The sequence below is a fragment of the Typopeltis vanoorti genome, chromosome 7 (assembly GCF_054136105.1).
Source record: "Typopeltis vanoorti isolate ZY-2024b chromosome 7, IOZ_Tvanoo_1.0, whole genome shotgun sequence".
Classification (NCBI taxonomy): Eukaryota; Metazoa; Arthropoda; class Arachnida; order Uropygi; family Thelyphonidae; genus Typopeltis; species Typopeltis vanoorti.
The window spans coordinates 143,429,531-143,448,727 of record NC_143555.1 but is presented as its reverse complement, the minus strand read 5'-3'; the positions used below and the strand labels follow the sequence as shown (position 1 = coordinate 143,448,727).

The 19,197-nt window shown below is 37.2% G+C and overlaps 1 protein-coding gene across 1 annotated transcript in view; it reads right to left on the bottom strand.

Annotated features, from left to right (window-relative positions):
- Positions 1-19,197, bottom strand: part of LOC150105146 (multidrug resistance-associated protein 1-like) — a 475,014-nt gene that overhangs the window by 79,809 nt on the left and 376,008 nt on the right. Inside the window, exon 22 of the mRNA XM_090396181.1 lies at positions 3,431-3,630. Coding sequence (XP_090252307.1) covers positions 3,431-3,630 — 200 coding nt within the window. The remainder of the gene's footprint in view (positions 1-3,430; positions 3,631-19,197) is intronic.

Here is a 19,197-nt window from a genome sequence, read left to right as displayed (position 1 = left end):
TGGAACAAATCTGAAAACAAACCCCAACTCAACATCACCAGAGTTAAAGATCAGTACTATCAACATAAGAAGCCTGAATGGCAAAGAAATGGAGCTAGCTGAGGAATTAGATAAGTACCAGATCGACATAATAGGGGTGACTAAAACAAAAAAGACAAAAACTGGTGAGATCTTTCTGAGCAATAAATACAAAACGTTATATTCAGGCAATGACAATCGAGGAAAAGAAGGAGTAGCCATAGTATTCAACACAAAAATATGAGGCTAATCTTCTTGAATGGCAGTCAGTCTCAAGTAGAGTAATGTGGGCAAATATGAGAATGGGGAACTGGACAATGAGACTTATTTGTGCCTATGGTCCCACAGAAGGTTCTACTAAGGTAGAAGTGGAAGAATTTTTTGAGGCTTTAGAAAAAGCAACTGATACAATGAAAAAGGAAAAGTTGGTCCTTGTTGGGGATCTAAATAGCAGAGTAGGAAATGATTGTGAGACATACAAAAATATTTTGGGAAAATTTGGAGAAAAGAGCAAAGCTAATAATAATGGCAAATATCTGTTGGATTTCTGCTCAGGACATGGCCTGGTTATTACTAACACCATGTTCCAACATAAAAATGTGCACAAATTCACATGGAGAGAAGAGGCTAGGAATAAGAAAAGTCTCATTGACTATGTTATTGTTGATAGTGATGTGTTTTCCCTGGTGCAGGACACCAGAGTGTACAGAGGATTTGAAATTGGAAGTGATCACTATTTAGTCTTGAGCAGGATAAAATTGAATTTCATATTGAAAAGAATAACATGTAAGAAAGTTTTAAAGCGAATAAAAGTTGAGCAGCTCTCGGATTTGAACTGTAGACTAAAATACACAAAGATTATTGAAGAAAAAATGAAAGAGTTTGAGAACAGGAATCAAACCTTGGAGATTCAGTGGCAAACTCTGAAGAAAACATTGATTGATTCTGCCAGAGAGGCATGTGGTGAGGTTGTGTGCAAGGATAAAAAAATTATAACTCCCTGGTGGACACAGGAAGTTAAAGAGGCAGTGAAGGAAAAGCAGAAAGCATATCAAAAGTTCCTGGCAAATAAGTCAGCTTTTACTCTTACAGAATACAGAGACAAATGTAAGAAAGCTAAAGAGTGCGTAAAACTAGCTAAACAAAAGTCATGGGAGGACTTTGGCAAGAATATAGAAAATAAATATCAAGAAGGTGGCAAAATATTCTGGAGGTTGTTGAAGAAGCTTAGGAATGGAGAAAAGAGTGCTGTAAAAGGAGTTAGAGATGATAAAGGTGACATGAAAACAGGAGAAAAAAATATCCTTGAAGTATGGAGTAATTACTTTGAAAAACTGCTAAATGAAACAAGCAGTGATGACAGCACAGTGATAAAAAACACTGACTAGGCATGCAGTCAGGAATACATATCCATACTTGAAGTAGAGAAAGCCATCAAAGGCTTGAAATGTGGAAAGGCAGCAGGAGTAGATGATATTCGACCAGAAATGCTGAAGTATGGTGGTATAAAAGTCTTACAGTGGCTGCACTGCATAGTTCAGAAAGCCTGGACAGAGGGACGAATTCCCGATGATTGGAGTAGAGCTCTCATAGTACCCATATATAAAAAGGAAATAAAACTGAATGTGAGAATTACAGAGGTATTTCCCTACTGAGTGTTCCTGGCAAGATCTATGCAAGTATACTTGAGAAACGGTTGAGAAGAATTGTGGAAGAAAAGCTTGGTGAAGAACAAGCTGGATTCAGGTCAAATAGAGGCTGTCAGGATCAGATCTTCACTTTACGACAAATAGTCGAGAAAGCATGGGAATACAACAAAGATCTGTATTTAAGTTTTGTCGATTTGGAAAAGGCATTTACAAGGTGCCAAGAGAGAAGCTATTCAATACGCTGCAGTTATATGGTGTCAATGGGGCATTATATCAAGCAATACTTAGTCTTTATTTGAGTTGTAAGTCAGCAGTTAGAATTGAAGGAAGTACAGGAAGATGGTTTAATGTTAAATCTGGTGTGAGACAAGGATGTACATTATCCCCTCTGTTATTCATTATCTATATGGATCACATTATGAAGGAATGTGGTATTAAACCTGATATCAAAATTGGAGATGTTAATGTCAGCTCTTTGCTTTATGTGGATGATGTTATACTTCTAAATAAATCCGCCACAAGTCTGCAAGATTCTCTGACTAAATTGAATAGCTGTTGTAATAGATATGGTATGAAGGTCAGCAATAAAAAGACAAAGACAATGAAAATAGGCAGGATCATTGAAAATGTCAACTGTGTTGTGAATGGAGAACCTGTGGAACAAGTAAAACATTTCAGCTACTTAGGCACGATTTTTACTGAAGATGGTAAATTAAATATAGAAATAGACATCAGAATCAGCAAATCTGGTATGGTGGGAAGTCAATTGAATAAATTCTTATGGAATAAGAAAGAAATTAGTCGGAACACTAAATTAGCTGTATACAAGACAGTGTTCAAACCAGTTTTAACTTATGGATCTGAGAGCTGGGTCAAAAGTAAAACACTTGACCAAAGACTAGAGACCGCAGATATGAGAGTCCTGAGAAAGATTAGAGGCGTGAACAGATGGCATCAATGGCAATATCATATTAAAAATGAGGATATTAGGAAAGAACTTGACATTGTCAGCATCCAGGAATGCGTTAGCAGAGCTAATCTCAGGTGGTATGGTCACTTAAATAGAACGGGAGAGGAAAGATTATCAAAACAAGTGTTCTGTGCCAGGTTGGCAGGAAAACGACCCAGAGGAAGTCCAAGATATAGGTGGATTGATACGGTACAAAGCCTTAGACGACAGAAATATAAGATCTGTGGAGTCTTGACAAGTAACAGACTGATTTGGAGGAAAATTGTGGATAGGAAGTTAGTAATGATGTAATTTTTTTCGTGTAGTACTGTCATATCCTGTACACCCCTTGAGGGTACATGGCAGGAATTTGATGATGATGATGATGAGAATGGATTTTATTTTTAAGTAATTTTGAATTATACTAACCTGTATAATTTTATCAATAATAAACAATATTCTTTAATGAAACAAAACAAGAAGAATATATTTTATTTTTAAGTAATTTTGAATAATAACAAACTGTATAATTTTATCGATAATAAACAATATTTTTTCATGTTTAATTTTTTAAAATTTTTACCATAATTTTGATATTTTATCCAAACACGCATATACTGTACTTACAGTGTATATATATATTTCGAAAGTTGTAGCACCCCCCACGATTTCAAGCCAAGAGCCGCCACTGGTCTAAGCTATATGTGTGAACTATATTAAACAAACAAGCTAAACAAATATCTTGTCATTGAAGGAAATTTATGTTATCTTTATTGAGTATGAAATAATTCCTTTTTTAAGAGAAAGCACTTACCTGCTTGCAGCTATACTTGGAAAATAACACAAATTATTTGTATCAACTCTGCGATCAGATTCTGCAATAAATAATCTGCTTAAGCCATATGCTCTAATAGAACTTGCTCCTGTTACAGTTTCTGAAAAATGAGTGTAGATAGGAGAACGGGTTGTAGACTCTAATCTCTTTAACTGTCGAGATGTTGGAATGTAAAATTTCTGTGAAAATAAAAAGCAGAACAGAAATAAGATCAGGTCTAATAATCTCAGCTTCCAGTCATTAAATTTCTTTACTTATATATACCATGACAAAACTTACACACACACACACTGCTTATATCTTCTATATAAATAAAACTTTTATTTCTATTATATATTTTAGTAAATTTAAATTACCAATATTCTTTTTCCTTGTTAATAGTAACAGTAAATATATAATATTTTGCATCGTATTCTTAAATTAATCCTGAATAATCAAATAAGTAAATAAATGTTTTTTTTTTTTTGTTTTGTTTTGTTTTCCCAGATAGAGGATTATTTTCTGGGAGTGACATTTTTTTTCCTCTAACCAAGAAATATTTCTTCAGAAGAACAAGTAAACTGTTCAAATCCAGACAGATAAAAAATTCATGATAACAAAAAAAAAAACTATCTGGAATTATTAATTCATGTGATTAGAAAAAAAAAGTTCCTTTTGAATTCTTCTGAGAGGAACATTTTATTTTGGTACATTTTATTTATTTATTAATTATTATTTTTGCTATGTAGCAAGGAAAGAGAATGAATGATTATGGATGGATAAACTAGCTCAGTGCTGATGGCAGGAAAGTAACAGAAGCAAAATAAATAGTTGAGTTGCTAAGTGATCACTTCACAAAGATGTATTATCCAGTTAGATGCTTTGCAGCTACTGATGAGAGAATTGACGTAAATGAATAAGAAGTACTCAACGTATTGAGAAATATCAATGTGAACACAGAGGTGGGACTGGATGGCATGTTGACCCATGTGCAAGAGAACTGGCATTGCCTCTGCCAAAGTTGTTAAAGTTTTCAGTGGATTTCAGTGCCAAGACAGAAGTAGCAAATTACAGACCAATTAATATCTCAGGAGCAATGGCAAAAGTATTGGTAAATTTGGTTCAAGATAAAATCTAGCAATGGGTGGATATGTCTACAATATTCTCTATGGTAGAAAGCATGGATTTGTAAAAGGGAGGTCCTGCCTTAGTAATTTACTCAGATTTTATAACAGAATGATAGCAGAATTAGATAAGGGAAATGGCTACACCATGATATTGTTCTTGTTGTACCATTTACAACAAGACTCATCATGGGATGTACTCACTAATGCATACAATGCTCATCCAACCACGTCTTAAACTGATTCAATGTGTCCACATCCACAACACACTCAGACAATGCATTCCACTCACCAACCACCCTCCATGCAAAGAACCTGCTTTTCATTACTTTGATCACACCCTCCTTATACAATTTCCAGCAATGGCCTCTTGTTCTATTCCCCTTTCCCATTCTATGAAAATTCTCTTCCATGTCTACCTGATAACAACCCGTGACCAGTTTATATGTCTCAATCATATCCCCCCCCCCTTCCTCCTATTCACGAGGCTCTGCAACTTACATTCTCTCAATCTGTCCTCATACTCCACATTCCAAAGACCACTGGCTACCTTTGTGAATCTTTTCTGTACCCTTTCCAACATATCCTCGTCATCGTGAAAACCTGGTGACCAAATCTGTGCACAATAATCCATATGAGGCCTGGTCAAGGCCTTATACAATGGAATTATAACCTCACTATTTCTGCATGTCAGGGTTCTCCACATCATTGTCATTATTCAATGTGATGTCCGGTCCTTGTCCACCATCACTCCCAGATCTCTCATCTCCTCTACCTCTGTTAAAGTTTCCCCACCAAATGTATACTTTGCATCCCATTGTTGCTTACCAAATCTCAAAACCTTACACTTGGCAACATTGAACTGACAGTTCCATTTACCTGCCCAATCATGCAATCTATTCAAGTCTTCTTGTAAGGCATTAACATTAGCCTGACTGTGCATTGCTCTCCCCAGTTTTGCATCACTCACAAATAGCTGGATATCACTAGCTAAACTATTAAAAAAGTTGGAGCAAATGGGAATGGATATGAAGCTGGTAGCATGGATATAGTTGGGTGACTGGCAGCAGACATCAGAGAGTAGTATATGGTGGAGTGGAATCCAGAAGAATGAGGGTGACTAGTGGAGCCCCTCAGTACCAGCACTGCTACTCTTTAATTTGTATATTAATGATATAGGGAATGATTTAAAGAGAGGGGATACTTAGTTGTTTGCTGATAATGCAAAACTGTGGAGTTTTACATCAGGTGATGCAGATATCCTGCAGGATGATTTAAATAAATTGGCACTGTGGATAAATGATAATGGTTATCAACTGAATGTTGCAAAACATAAGGTAAGATAAGGTGCACTTCAGGTTAAAAACATTACATACTGTATGTGGGTGGTCTGAAAAGTTCCCAGCCTTGACCATAGATGGTAACACTATCGGCAAGATTTTTTTTCCCCTAAGTTGGTACATCTGTCATAAGCATCCATGTGAAATTGCAAGTCATTCTATCAAGTAGTTTTTTTATGCAGCTGTCTGAAGCAAAAATATTGTCTGTATTCCTTGAAATGGATAAAACTGAGTATCATGCGGTAAAAGAAATTCATTTGAAGTTCATAAAAGTTTATGGGCTCTCTTCGCCTTCATTTTTGACAATTAAGAAATGGATTACCGAGTTTAAACCTAGCTGTACCAGCCTTGAAGATGATCCACTTGAAGGACGTCCAAAAAGTGTAACACTATATGGTAGTGGATGACTGGTGATTCAAAGTGCATGAAATTGCTGAGACTACAGGTATTTCAAAAGAACGTGTAGGATATATTTTGCATGAAGAATTGCAAATGAAAAAGATTTGTGCAAGATGGGTGCCGCACTCACATGAAAATCTCTGAACAGTGCTTGGAGCATTTTAACAAGAATAAAACTGATTTTGTGTGTCGATTTATTACTATGGATAAGACCGTTACACATCAGAATCCAAACAGCAGTCAAAACAGTGGACAGAAGCCGATTCAGTGCCAAAGAGGACAAAGTCATGGCATGGTGTTTTGGGATGCTAAAGGCATTTTGTTTATTAATTATCTGTCTTGAAAAGGGTAAAACAATAACCGGGGAATATTATTCTGATCTTTTAACCAGACTAAACAAAAAAATTCGTGAGAAAAGACCCAGTTTGCAGAAGAAAAAAATCATCTTTCATCAGGACAATCCACCTGCCCACAAAGGTGTTTTGGCAATGGGAAAATTAAGGGATCTGCACTATGAATTGTTGGCACATCCACCCTATTCCCCAGATTTGGCTCCCTCTGACTTCTATCTCTTCCCAAAACTAAAACTCTTCCTTGCTGGTCAGTGTTTTTCTTCAAATCAAGAGGTGATTGCAGATCTTACTGAGAACCACTACAGGGATGGGACAATGGCGCTGGAATTTTAAAAAAATTTTTAAAAAATAAAAATAATTTTGAAATTATCAATTCGTTTTTTCATTGTTAGGCCGAGAACTTTTCAGACCACCAACGTATATCACATTAAAGCACCAGGATTTAAGGGTTATAGCTGACAGGGAGTTGAATTTCATTGGAAATATACAAATATTGGCAAAAATTTGTATAAGGCTATATATCCTTATTTTTAAGGCTATGATTCAGCCACTTGATGACTCACCTTGATTACTGTGCACAGATTTGATCATCTGGATTTCTTGGAGATCAGGAGCTGGTGGAGAGAATTCAGAGATGAGTGATCAAGGTGGTGAGAAGTCTGCGGAATGCTCCCTATGGGATAAGGCTGAAGGTGTGTGAGGTGGCAAAGTTTAGTTTAGATAGGCAGAAAAGAGGGAACATGATAGAGATTTATATATGTTATTAAAGGGGGATCTATAAGATTTATATCTGGAAGTTGTGTAACAGTGTGGTCAGTAAGGGTGCGAGGACTAGATTTTTTGCTTAGAGAGTAGTGAATAAGTGGAATAGATTGTCAGAATTAGTTGCTGGTGCCACGACAGTGAATGAATTTAAAGAGAGGTATGATAGGTACTTTGTTTATAAAGGTTAATGTGGACCTCCTGTGATGAGACTTCTGACTCCATAGAGATACTGGTATAATAATAATATCAGGATCTGTGTCTAACATACACACACAATCAAGCAGGGGATCCTATTAAAATTTTCCTACACATCTTATTCATCCATTAAAAACCAACTATTTTTGCCTGAATTGTCACTAGCATTATCTATTCCTGATTTCTGGCTTTCAGTACTAGAACACTTACTGTCAACTACCTTCTATTGAATTTATTAATCTCTACATAACTCCACCACTGTTTTTACTACCCTTAAGTGATTTTCTGCAATGAAACAATTTCTACAGTTAACTAACATTCTATTAAATAATCCAGTAAGAGGATAACCTTCACTAACTCTCTCTAGAAGTTTGCACTTAGTAGTGCACTATTCATTTATTGTCATTGGATCCTACTGATGGAGGTCTAGAAGGCAGGCTAGTAAAAAAGACAGGAGTAGCAGAGTGAGGGAGGAAGAAAAGCATAAGAAAAGAATAAGAACTAAAAGGCCAGTGTTGCTGGGAGGTTTCCTCCACCACAAGCATGTATACTTCACATGGAAAGGGCTTCGCTTTAACCTTTGCAAACATTATGTCAATAAATTCTTGTTAAAAGCTCATCTGTAGAAAGTTACATTTCCCATTTGTATTCTGCTTCCAACGTTTTACTCTTCTCTGTGTGCTTCTGCTATTACCATAGTTAGTCAGTATTATGTGATGTTATGCCTGACATCATATAACACCGACAAAACAAACTGCCTATTATGTAATCAACAGTTCTTAGAAAATGACTGAACAGCATTGATGGTTACTGCATGATGTACAATATCTTCACTAAATAGCAAATAAAACATTCTCCTTTCTTGAATCAAAAGGAGCGATTTAATAAAAATGCCAAAGAATGCATGATAATTTATAGTGCCTTTGTTTTCATATCATTTTTCTATTTACTGCCCTCCTTGGTTGATGGCTCATAAGCATTATAATATATGCAGAGCCTCATGCCTATTATAAAACAGGCATGAGAATCCACAGTATAACATTTCATTTCAAAACTCGATATCACAAATGAATAAAATAAATAAAATAAAATGAATAAAATATGCAAAATAAACAAATTCTTGTAACAATATCTAAATGAATCTGATAATTTTATATATAAATCTTAAATATGTATAATAATGAATGATAAAATGTTCTAATATGAACAAAAAGTTAATCTCTTCATAATTCAACAAGGATTTATACACTCAATTCATTATTTATTAGATATTATTGTAGATAAACTTATATGTTGGTGAGACATAACTGTCAATTTTTAGGGAAAGACAATGTATACTATCATTTTAATTAAAAAACTTTAATTAATACTTCCTATATTTCAGTAATGCTATGTTACCATCTTCAGGGAACATAAAAATAATGATATGTGCATGCAAGCACTAACACTGAACAAATATGGCCAAAGACAACAACTGGTCGGTCCTAGAGTCCTAAAATGTGTCACCTAGTGGGCTAAATTGGGTAGTAGTCTTGGCTGTTCGGTGATGTTCTAAGAATGCAAGCTTCCCATATTCGGGGCAGTCTCATGCATCCAAATTTGTTGAGGTTTCGGGAATTTCTTAGAGCTGAGGCTGATTCCAGGAATAATCTCTCATATTTATACTTGCTGTGGTGTAGTAAAGTGGCTTTCTTCAACGTATTTGTGGAAGGTGTGGTGGGCATCCAAAGCATGGTCAGCAAGTCTTGAGTGGCTGTATTGGTGAAAACGGATATAATCCTTATGTTCAGATATTCTAATATTAGCTGTCCTGCCTGTTTGGCCATAGTAAGACAGTTTGCAACTACAAGGGACCTGGTATACTCCAGGTAGGTCTAGGGGAAGTGGCTGGTCCTTGGGGAAGAGCAGATAAGAGATGCCAATTTCCTATATGGTTTGTAACAAGTTGTCAAGTCATATTTTTTTAGGATTTTTGTTAGCTTTTCAGAAGTACCCTGATCATAAGGAATGGTGATAGATTTAGAGTAGTCCCTGTTATGGAAGGGGAGAGGGAGGTTGAGGTTAATTGGTTTTAATATTTTTTGGATTTTATTGGGGTTGTAACGATTGGCTCCAAGGGTGTTAAGAATATGGTTAAGTTCAGTAGTAAGGACATTGTTATCTGAATTGATTAATTTTGTCCTGTTATATAGGGTTTTTATAATCCCATATTGTTGGGAAGGGAGGGGGGGGATTGCTGGTGAATGTATCTAACTGTATGTGTAATTTTTCTGTAAACAGAGAAAGTCAAATATCCATCAGGCTGCCTTACTATGGCCAAACAGACGCGACAGCTAATATCAGGATATCTGAACATAAGGATTATATCCGTTTCCACCAATAAGCCAATCAGGACTTGCTGACCATGCTTTGGACACCTGCCATGAAATACGCTGGAAAAAAGCCACTTTACTACACCACAGCAAGTATAAATATGAGAGATTATTCCTGGAATCAGCCTCAGTTCTAAAAAAACTCTTCAAACCTCAACAAATTTGGATACATGAGACTTCCTCAAATATGGGAAGCTTGCATTCTTAGAACATCAGCCCAACAGTCAAGACTACTACCCAATTTAGCCCACTAGGTGGCACCTTTTAAGACTCTAGGACCAACATCAGCCATATTTGTTCAGTGTTAGTGCCTGCATGCACATATCATTATTTTTATGTTCCCTGAAGATATTAATTAAAGTTTTTTAATTAATATTAACGTTGTCTTTCCCTAAAAATTGACAGTTAATCTATTAGATAGTTGATGCATTGCTTGGAATGATATAGCAAAATGTCTGTTAAAACCTACTAAATGCTTCAACTAGATGAAAGATTATTTTCCTTTTCTGATATAACACTTTTATCCTGCCTATTGGAGGTCTAACTGGAATGAAAAAGACCATATTGGTCTTTAAAGCAAAATTACCTATTTATCATTTTTAAGTCGGAATGTTATTAAAAGAAGTAATCACATACCTTGTATTCTTATACCAAGGTATGAATAACCTTATATTCATACCTTGCACAGTTCCAGTAACTAAACACAGGCATACTCTGCAATTTATTAGACAGCAAATCAATGCATAAAAAAGCAATTTTTTTAAAATTTCATAAGAATTCACGAAACTAGATATTTGAAAGGAAAATGTATAGTAGTCATACAGTAAACTACAGTTTAATTCGACCACTCAGAGAAGGCAATTTGTCATTCTGTTAATTGAAGGGTCTGATAGTTGAAGTACAATTACATGGTGGTGCATCAGAAGTCAGGTGACATGCAAATTGTCAGTTATTTCAAGGGTAGTTGTTTTGAATGTCAGATAAAAAGTAGATTACTGTACTATATAGTTACATGGTGATCAGCATTAATTAAGGTAATTTATGTACACAACTACAGTACTATATTAGAGTAATAAGTTTAGCATAAATATATTTGATGTCATATATGGAATAGCCATTCCATATATTATTATTATTACCACCCCCAGACCTCATGGAGTCAAAGACTCATCTGGAAGGTCGTTTTATCACACCCACACACAGCTCATCATACCGTGTTTTAAACACATTCAAACTCTTTGCAGACACCACATTCTCAGGCAAGGCATTCCAATCATTTACAACTCTGCACGAAAAAAACCTGCCTCTCACTCCCCTACTCACACCCTCTTTATACAGTTTCCAGGGACGACCTCTGGTTCTCCCACTATTCTCTGTAAAACTTCTCCAATTGATCCTATAACAATCCCATACCAACTTGTAGGTCTCTATCATATCTCCCCTCTTCCTCCTGTCCACCAGACTCTGCAAATAACATCTTCTCAATCTTTCCTCATACTCGCCATTCCAGAGGTCAGAAACTACCTTAGTCAGTCTCCTTTGGACCCTTTACAACATCTTTTCATCCTTCTGAAAACCTGGTGACCAAATATGGGCACAATAGTCCATGTGTGGCCTAATTAAAGCCTTATACAACGGAACAAGAATCTCCCTACTTCTACACGTCAGTGTCCTCCGCATCATTTCCAGAAGCCTTTGTGTTGTCTTCACAATTTTGGCGATCTGTCCCCTAAATTTTAGATCCTTATCCACTATCACCATCCAGATCTCTTATTTCCTCTACCTCCAACAATATATTCTCACCAAGCATAAATTCTGCATCCCATCTTTGTTTTCCAAATTTTAAAACCTTACATTTTGCAGCATTGAACTCACATCCCCATTTCCGTGCCCAATCACTCAATCTATTCAAGTCTTCCTGTAAGGCCACAACATTTTCACTACACTTCATGGTTCGTCCCAACTGAATATCTCCATCCAAATCTTCACCTATATCATTAATATACAAGTTAAACAGCAATGGACCTAAAACAGACCCCTGAGGCACTCCACTAGTGACTTTCCTTTTCCTGGATATCGCTCCCCCCCATACACAACTCGTTGATACTTATCAGATAGCCAGTCTCCAATCCAATGCACCAATCTAATATCCAACCCCATCTGCTCTAGTTTGACTGTCAACCTATCATGAGGTACTCTATCAAAAGCCTTTGAGAAATCCAAGTACATTACTGTGTATCCTTTTCCTCTGTCCAAGGAAGCAGTCACTTTATTGTAATAAGTAAATAGATTACTAAAACATGACCTCCCTTTAGCAAATCCATGCTGTCCATCAAAGATAATACCATTGTTATCAACCCAACTCTGGATCCTAGTTCTCAACCACAACACCTGACAACACAGATAGACCTATAGTTTGATGCTCGAGTTCGATCACCTCCTTTATGAAGTGGCACAATCTTGCCCTCCTTCCACTCCTTAGGAACTTAACCGAGTGCAAGACTCATATTAAAAAAATATGTCAAGGCAGACGTCAACTTCCTGGCACATTCTTTCAGAATATGTGGTGATATATTATCAAGTCTCACAGCCTTATTAACATCTAGTTTACTCAACTCCCCATACACCTCTTGCTCACCTACAGTCAGTCTCTCCTCCCCATCATCAACTGCTCTCAATCCCTCCATGAAGTCACATTCACAAGATTGAAGGATCTTTATGAACTGCTCATTAAGTATCTCCACCACACATTCTGCATCAGCTGTCTTTATACAATTTTCTCCAATCAATGTCATCCTTCCATAATTATTCTTTCTTTTGCTGGCTACATATCGAAAGAACTCCTTAGGATTCTTTTTGGCTGCATTAGCCAACTGCTGTTCATACCTCTCTTTAGCTACCTTCACCAACTAAGTCACCCACTTCTCTTATGCTGCCTCCACAATGCCTTTTTCTCTGTATCGCATGCTTGATCTCTTCATTCATCCATCTCACACCCACCTTATTTAACCTTCTCATCCTTGGAATACATTTAGACATTGCATCTACTAAATTTTTTTTGAAAATCCCCAAAGCTGCATTGATCTCTTTTCCAGCTAACTCCTCATTCCATGCTACACCCGCAAGCTGTCTCCTGAGCCCTTCATAATCACCCCCCCCCCTCTTGTAGTTCCACATATTCCCTTTTCTCACAGAGGTCCTCGCACTGCTGGCAACCACCCAGGTAATCACCTCATGGTCACTCTCACCAATTGGCGGATGATTTGACACCTCATTTACAATTACATCCTCTGATGAGATGACCAAATCCACCCTCCATCCCCTCTGTTACATACTGTCTGAGGTAGTTATCCCTCAAAAACTCAAGAAACTCATTTTCTTTACTTCCAGTTACTATCTCATCATTCCAGTCTATATTGCCATAATTAAAATCACCCATAATGATCACCCTTTTCTTATTTACTTGGCTAATTTGACTATACATTTCATTATCACCACCATTCACATTACCTGGTCTATAACAGCATCCCACCAAGTATCTGATTCCATTCACCTCTATCTCACACCATACTCCTTAAAACTACTGGCACTATTTTCCTCTTGCATCTCCACTTTATATGGACATAACTCTTTCTCTATCATCAATAGCACTCCCCCCTCCCTTTTTACCCCTTCTGTCTTCACGAAACACATCATACCCTTCCATCTCTATTCCTGTCAAGATGTCATCCTCTTCCAACCATGTCTCACTTATTCCGACAATCTTTGAGTGAACAGACGCAATTAGTGCAACCATTTCGTCTGCCTTGTTTCTTATATTTCTAGCATTTGTATACAAACACAACAGCTCATTTCTGGATCTACAGCAAGTTCCACTGATACTACCACTCACTCGATGTGATCTCTCCATGCTCGACTGGGACCATTTTTCTTTCTGCTTATTCATTTTAAAACCCTTTTCAATTCCAACTGTTTCCTCTTGATCCCTGGTCATCCCATTCCTTTCCTGCCTACACATGCTCACCTTCTCTTTGAGCATCCACCTTTCTCATGCTGTGTACCCCTGTCTACCCTGAGCCCCCCCGTTTCCCTGCTCCTCTTGCACACCCATTCTCTCATTTTCTATACTCATACCACTCACTTCCCCATTCATAACCACCTCTTCAATCTCTCCTGTCTTACTCTCCCACTCTTCCACATCACTTCCCAATCTATCTGATTCATTCTCTCTATTCACTTCTCTACCTTCCAGCAACAGTCTCTCCAAGCGACTCACACCATAACCACTCAAATGCAGTCCATCGCTCCCATACAGCTCACGTCGTTCCTCAAATTCATTCCACACATTAACAAACTGTACTCCCATCTCCTCACACATTTCAGCTAGCATATCATTCATAATCCTTGCTCTCCACCTAATTTCACCACAGTCATACCTAGGCAACAAGCTAACTACCCTTCCTGTCACACTATTCTCTTTTATCATTCTAAGCAGCCTCCTGGTATCCATTCTGACACAAAGAGTGTGTCAGAATGGATATCAAATCATTCGTACCTATTAATACTATTAACTCTTTTGCTCGCTCCTGCCTCATATCCAATTCCTCAATCACGCTACTCATTTTAGCGCCTGGAAAACATAACTTGTGCATTTTATTCTCCAGCACAACTTTAATAATGGAGTCACCAAACAACGCCACTCACTAACTCTTTCATTCCATCATTATTTATTTTAATAGTTTTTACCTGAATTTTCTTAATTTCATTCCGCATCCATTTCATTTCTTGTCTCATCCAATCCAATTCAACTTCCGAATCTCGCGACACATTCTCTCTATCATTCTATCTTTCTAACTCTCAATCCCCTCTTCTCACTTTCACTCATCCTTCTTTGTTTCCGTACTTTCGGTCCAACAGGCATCCAACTTTCGCTATCATTCTTCCCATTTTCACACTCATTCATCTTTCTTTGTTTCTGTTCTTTCAGTCCAACATGCATCGAACTTTTGCTATCGTTCATTCTTTTTTCGCTATCATCCATTCTTTCGATATTTTTCACTTTTGATTTCTGCGTCATGCCATTTCTAGTTTCATTCGTTCTCTCAATTGCGTTTCCTTCCACCACTCTTATCTCACTTTCGTCCCTTTTAACATCCGTTACGGTTTTCAAATCGCTCTTTTTCTTTTTTACTGATTTTTTAACATTTTTTTGCCTCTCTTTCTCACCATCCTTCTCTTTCAAATGTGCACTCATTTTCCCCACGACAATCTCACTACTAACACTTTCTGTCATCAATTTCATATTTGCATTCATCAATTCCTCGTTCAGGTCACACTTCGCACACACCCTCCTTCCATCCTCACCAAATATCCACAAATCATTTATGTAATCGAAATAATACATATAACAGACCTCACACTCAACAAAACGACTGAAATCTAAATTAAAGTCAAGGAATGACAATGCTGCTACCATTTTTTGCAGGTTACTAAGTCTAATAATAACAATTTCATAATTAAGTTTTGGCAAAAAAAAATCCCCCACACTAATAAAACCGGTAGCACACAACATTTACAGCCTCTCTTACTCAAAAAAATTACGCATATATATTTAATTATTCCTGGAACACTTATCCCAATCAGGAGCTCTTATATCCAACTCTGCTATGTAATTCACATTTTTATGATACACATAAAAACTTCCTCTTCAGATATTGGCAAATTTATATTATGCTGCACCAGCCAGTATCCTATAGCAGAAAAGATCCTTGCTCAGGGAGACAATACTAGATTCTGTAGCGTTCTTACACAATAATTTACTTTAACACGGCCATATAGATTCAGACTGCAGTTGTGACCTAAATCTATAATTATATTATTATTATTATTATTAAAGTGATATCAGAGGAAATAAACAGACTACTAACTACTACATAGGAAAAAACCCTTAATGCCACCTTTAACCTCTCTACAAAATTAAAGAACTTATTTAACTTCTCCAAGTACCTTCTCCCCCATTCATAGGTGAAACAGGATGCACAATTGCAATCCAGAAAAAGGAACAATAAAACTATATCAAATATAATAATTATGGAAAACGTGAAATCTTTGTGATCATATCCTATACACATTACACCAAATTGATTGAAAAGACACCTCATCATTAGGTTTAATCAAATGAATACAAGTTTAATAGTTCATATACATTAAAATTGTAATAACACACACAAAAAAAAGCACGGAAAACAATAAATGGAACAAGTTAGAATGGAAGCCTAAAGTCCTACGAGGAGCACCCTCCATGGGTGCTGTTGGGCAGTCCGAGCAGTTATCCTAGTGGCTATGGGCTTCGCAACCAAATGCCTGAAGAAGGAGTGTCCTAGGGTTGATTCCCATTGACGATGTGAGGAGCTTAAGGATCTTCCTCAGCCACAACCAAGTTAGCCGGTCTTGGGCATGGAGAGCAGGGTTTTTCCCCCCAGTTTATCTGGGGTTTTTCATCCCCCCAAGCAGGCAAACCAGCCATGTGAACACACACAGATTACAGTCAGGATTACACTTAAGACCTGGCCATAGGCCTGATTCATCAGCTATGCCAGTCCCGAGCCTGGATAAAATTGGAGGGTATTGAGATGGTGCTGTACTTCCCTTCACGGCATTTGTATGATGATACAAATGCCGTGAAGCCCTGTAAAAAGGGCTTCACGGCATTTGCATCATCATACACTAACTAACTAGCTGTTGAACAAGAGGCCAAAGATTAAAAGTTTCCTATATCTTTGAATATTTAATACATCCATATATATTCATTTTTTTTTTTTTAAATCTGCTGCTGATTCTTAAAAAAAGTCTTTCAATTATAAATTATATATTTAGTTTAATCCTTTATCCAAGTGTAAGCAAACAAAGTTCGCACCTGAAGTATCTTCAGGATTTAATGAAACTAAATATATAATTTATAGTCTAACAAGTGAAAAAAAACTTCCAACATCTTTCTCTAATTCAGAGTAATTTAATAATAGGGTGTGACACCTGTTGGCAAGTGGCATATGGAAATATGACTTCTGCATTGCTTCAACCTTGGTATCACCTCTGGGTCTGGCTCCCACTGAAGACCCCCCAATAAAGGTCAAAACTGGTCTGGGTAGTGACCCTTCTCATAATGCCTAGCATTATGCATGTCTGCAAGGAGATGTGCTTTGCATTATGGGGTACTAATGAAAGTGATGAGAATTCGGTCCACCTTTGCACGAGTTGCCCCCAGTTATGAAGATACTTCAGGTGCAAACTTTGTTTGCTTACACTTGGATAAAGGATTAAACTAAATATATAATTTATAGTCTAACCAAGTGGAAAAAAAAACTTCCAACAAAAGTCTTTCAAGTTTGTATTTGTTGCAGTGAAGCATATTGTTCTTATCTCTTTGATTCTGTGCAAGTATCTACTGTCATAGTCAGCAAGACCTGACTCACCAGAGTTGTGGTTGCAGATGTATCACAACTCTGGTTACTACAATAAGTTCCAAGAACAGACACAGGAAGATGTGCATCCCTAGAAGAACAGATAAGTGCAGCCAACTTCAGATGAAGTTTGAAAACAGTGTAGAGATTATGGGGGGGGGGGAGGTTGCAAAGTTCTGATAAACACCTAGAACAAAAATGATATTAAAGCAACTGATATAACTACAAGAAAGAACACATCTTAAAACCTTTTAACCTCCATGTTTTCATCAAATTGTAATAATTTGATAAAAAAAAAAAAGAACACCTCAGAGGTTTTGAAGAAATTCAAAGACACAGAGGTGTAAGCCGTCATCAAGTTTTTTGTGCTGCAAGAAAAGTCCAGAACTGACATTCACCAAACTTTGTGTGAGACTTTAGGGGACTGTGTCCCAGCACATCCAACAGTTGCCACATGGATGGCCAAGTTTAAAACTGGGCATCCTGAAACAACAGATGTCCCCAGGTCAGGAAGATCTTTCGCAGCAATCACAACTGAAAATATTGATGCAGTGCATGCCATGATCCTTGATGACAGAGGACTAACAGCCAAAAACATTGCAAAGACTCTGGGGATATCAAGGGAATGAGTTGGGGTCATTATCCACCAATGTCTGGGTATGCAGAAGCTCTCAGAAGAGTGGGTCCTCAAATGCTTGAATGCTGACCAAAAGAGAGAATGTGCGCTGTCATCTCAAGTGATTTTGGGTCATTTTCAGAAATCAGGTGCAAGTTTTTTGGCTTGTATTGTGACTGTTGATGAAACATGGCTTCATCACTACGACTCAGAGACCAAATAACAGTCAATGGAGTGGAGACACAAAGGTTCTCCACGGTCAAAGAAGTTCCAAACCCAAAAGTCAGCAGGCAAGGTTCTTGCCATTGTCTTTTGAGATATGGATGGTGTAATCCTTACTAAGTACCTCAAAAAAGGTGAAACTATTACAGCAGCAGTTTATTCCACAGCTTTGAAGGAAATGAGGTACTGAAGGAAAAATGGCATGGAAACTGAACAGAGGTGTGTTGTTTTTGCAGGACAATGCACCTGACTCACACTGCTCATGAAACCCTACAGACAATACACAACATGGGCTTTCAATGTCTGCCTTATCCACCATACCTGGCCCCATCTGACTATTTTCTATTCCCAAATTTAAATAAACACTTGAAAGGAACAAAATTTATCATAGATGATGAAGTCATATCTGCAGCTGAGGACTGGTTTGTGCAACAAGGAAAAGACATTTTTTCCTCAGAAGACTGCAAATGATGCAGCAGCATTATAACAAGTGTATAACACTTCATGGGGAATATGTAGAATAATGTATGTAAGTTACATGGTTCTACTTCAATTTCTTCATGGTGATTATCACAACTTTTCAGCACACACCATCATATATTCCTTTAAAGATTATTATTATTATTATTATTATTTTCGGGCTACTCCAGGGAGTCCTTAAACTCATCGAGGGAGGCCCTAAACATCATGTCCACACAACTATACGACATTCTCACAGTAGCTATCATATCTTGCCTTGAACTCGCTCACTGTCATAGCACCCACAACAGACTCAGGCAGCTTATTCCACTCATTTACCACTCTAAAAGTAAAGAACCCAGCTCTAACACCACTGCTAACCACACTCTTGCCCAGCTTCCATAAGTGTCCCCTAGTTCTTCCACCACCAGTCCTGATCTCAAAAATATCCTCTGAATTAAT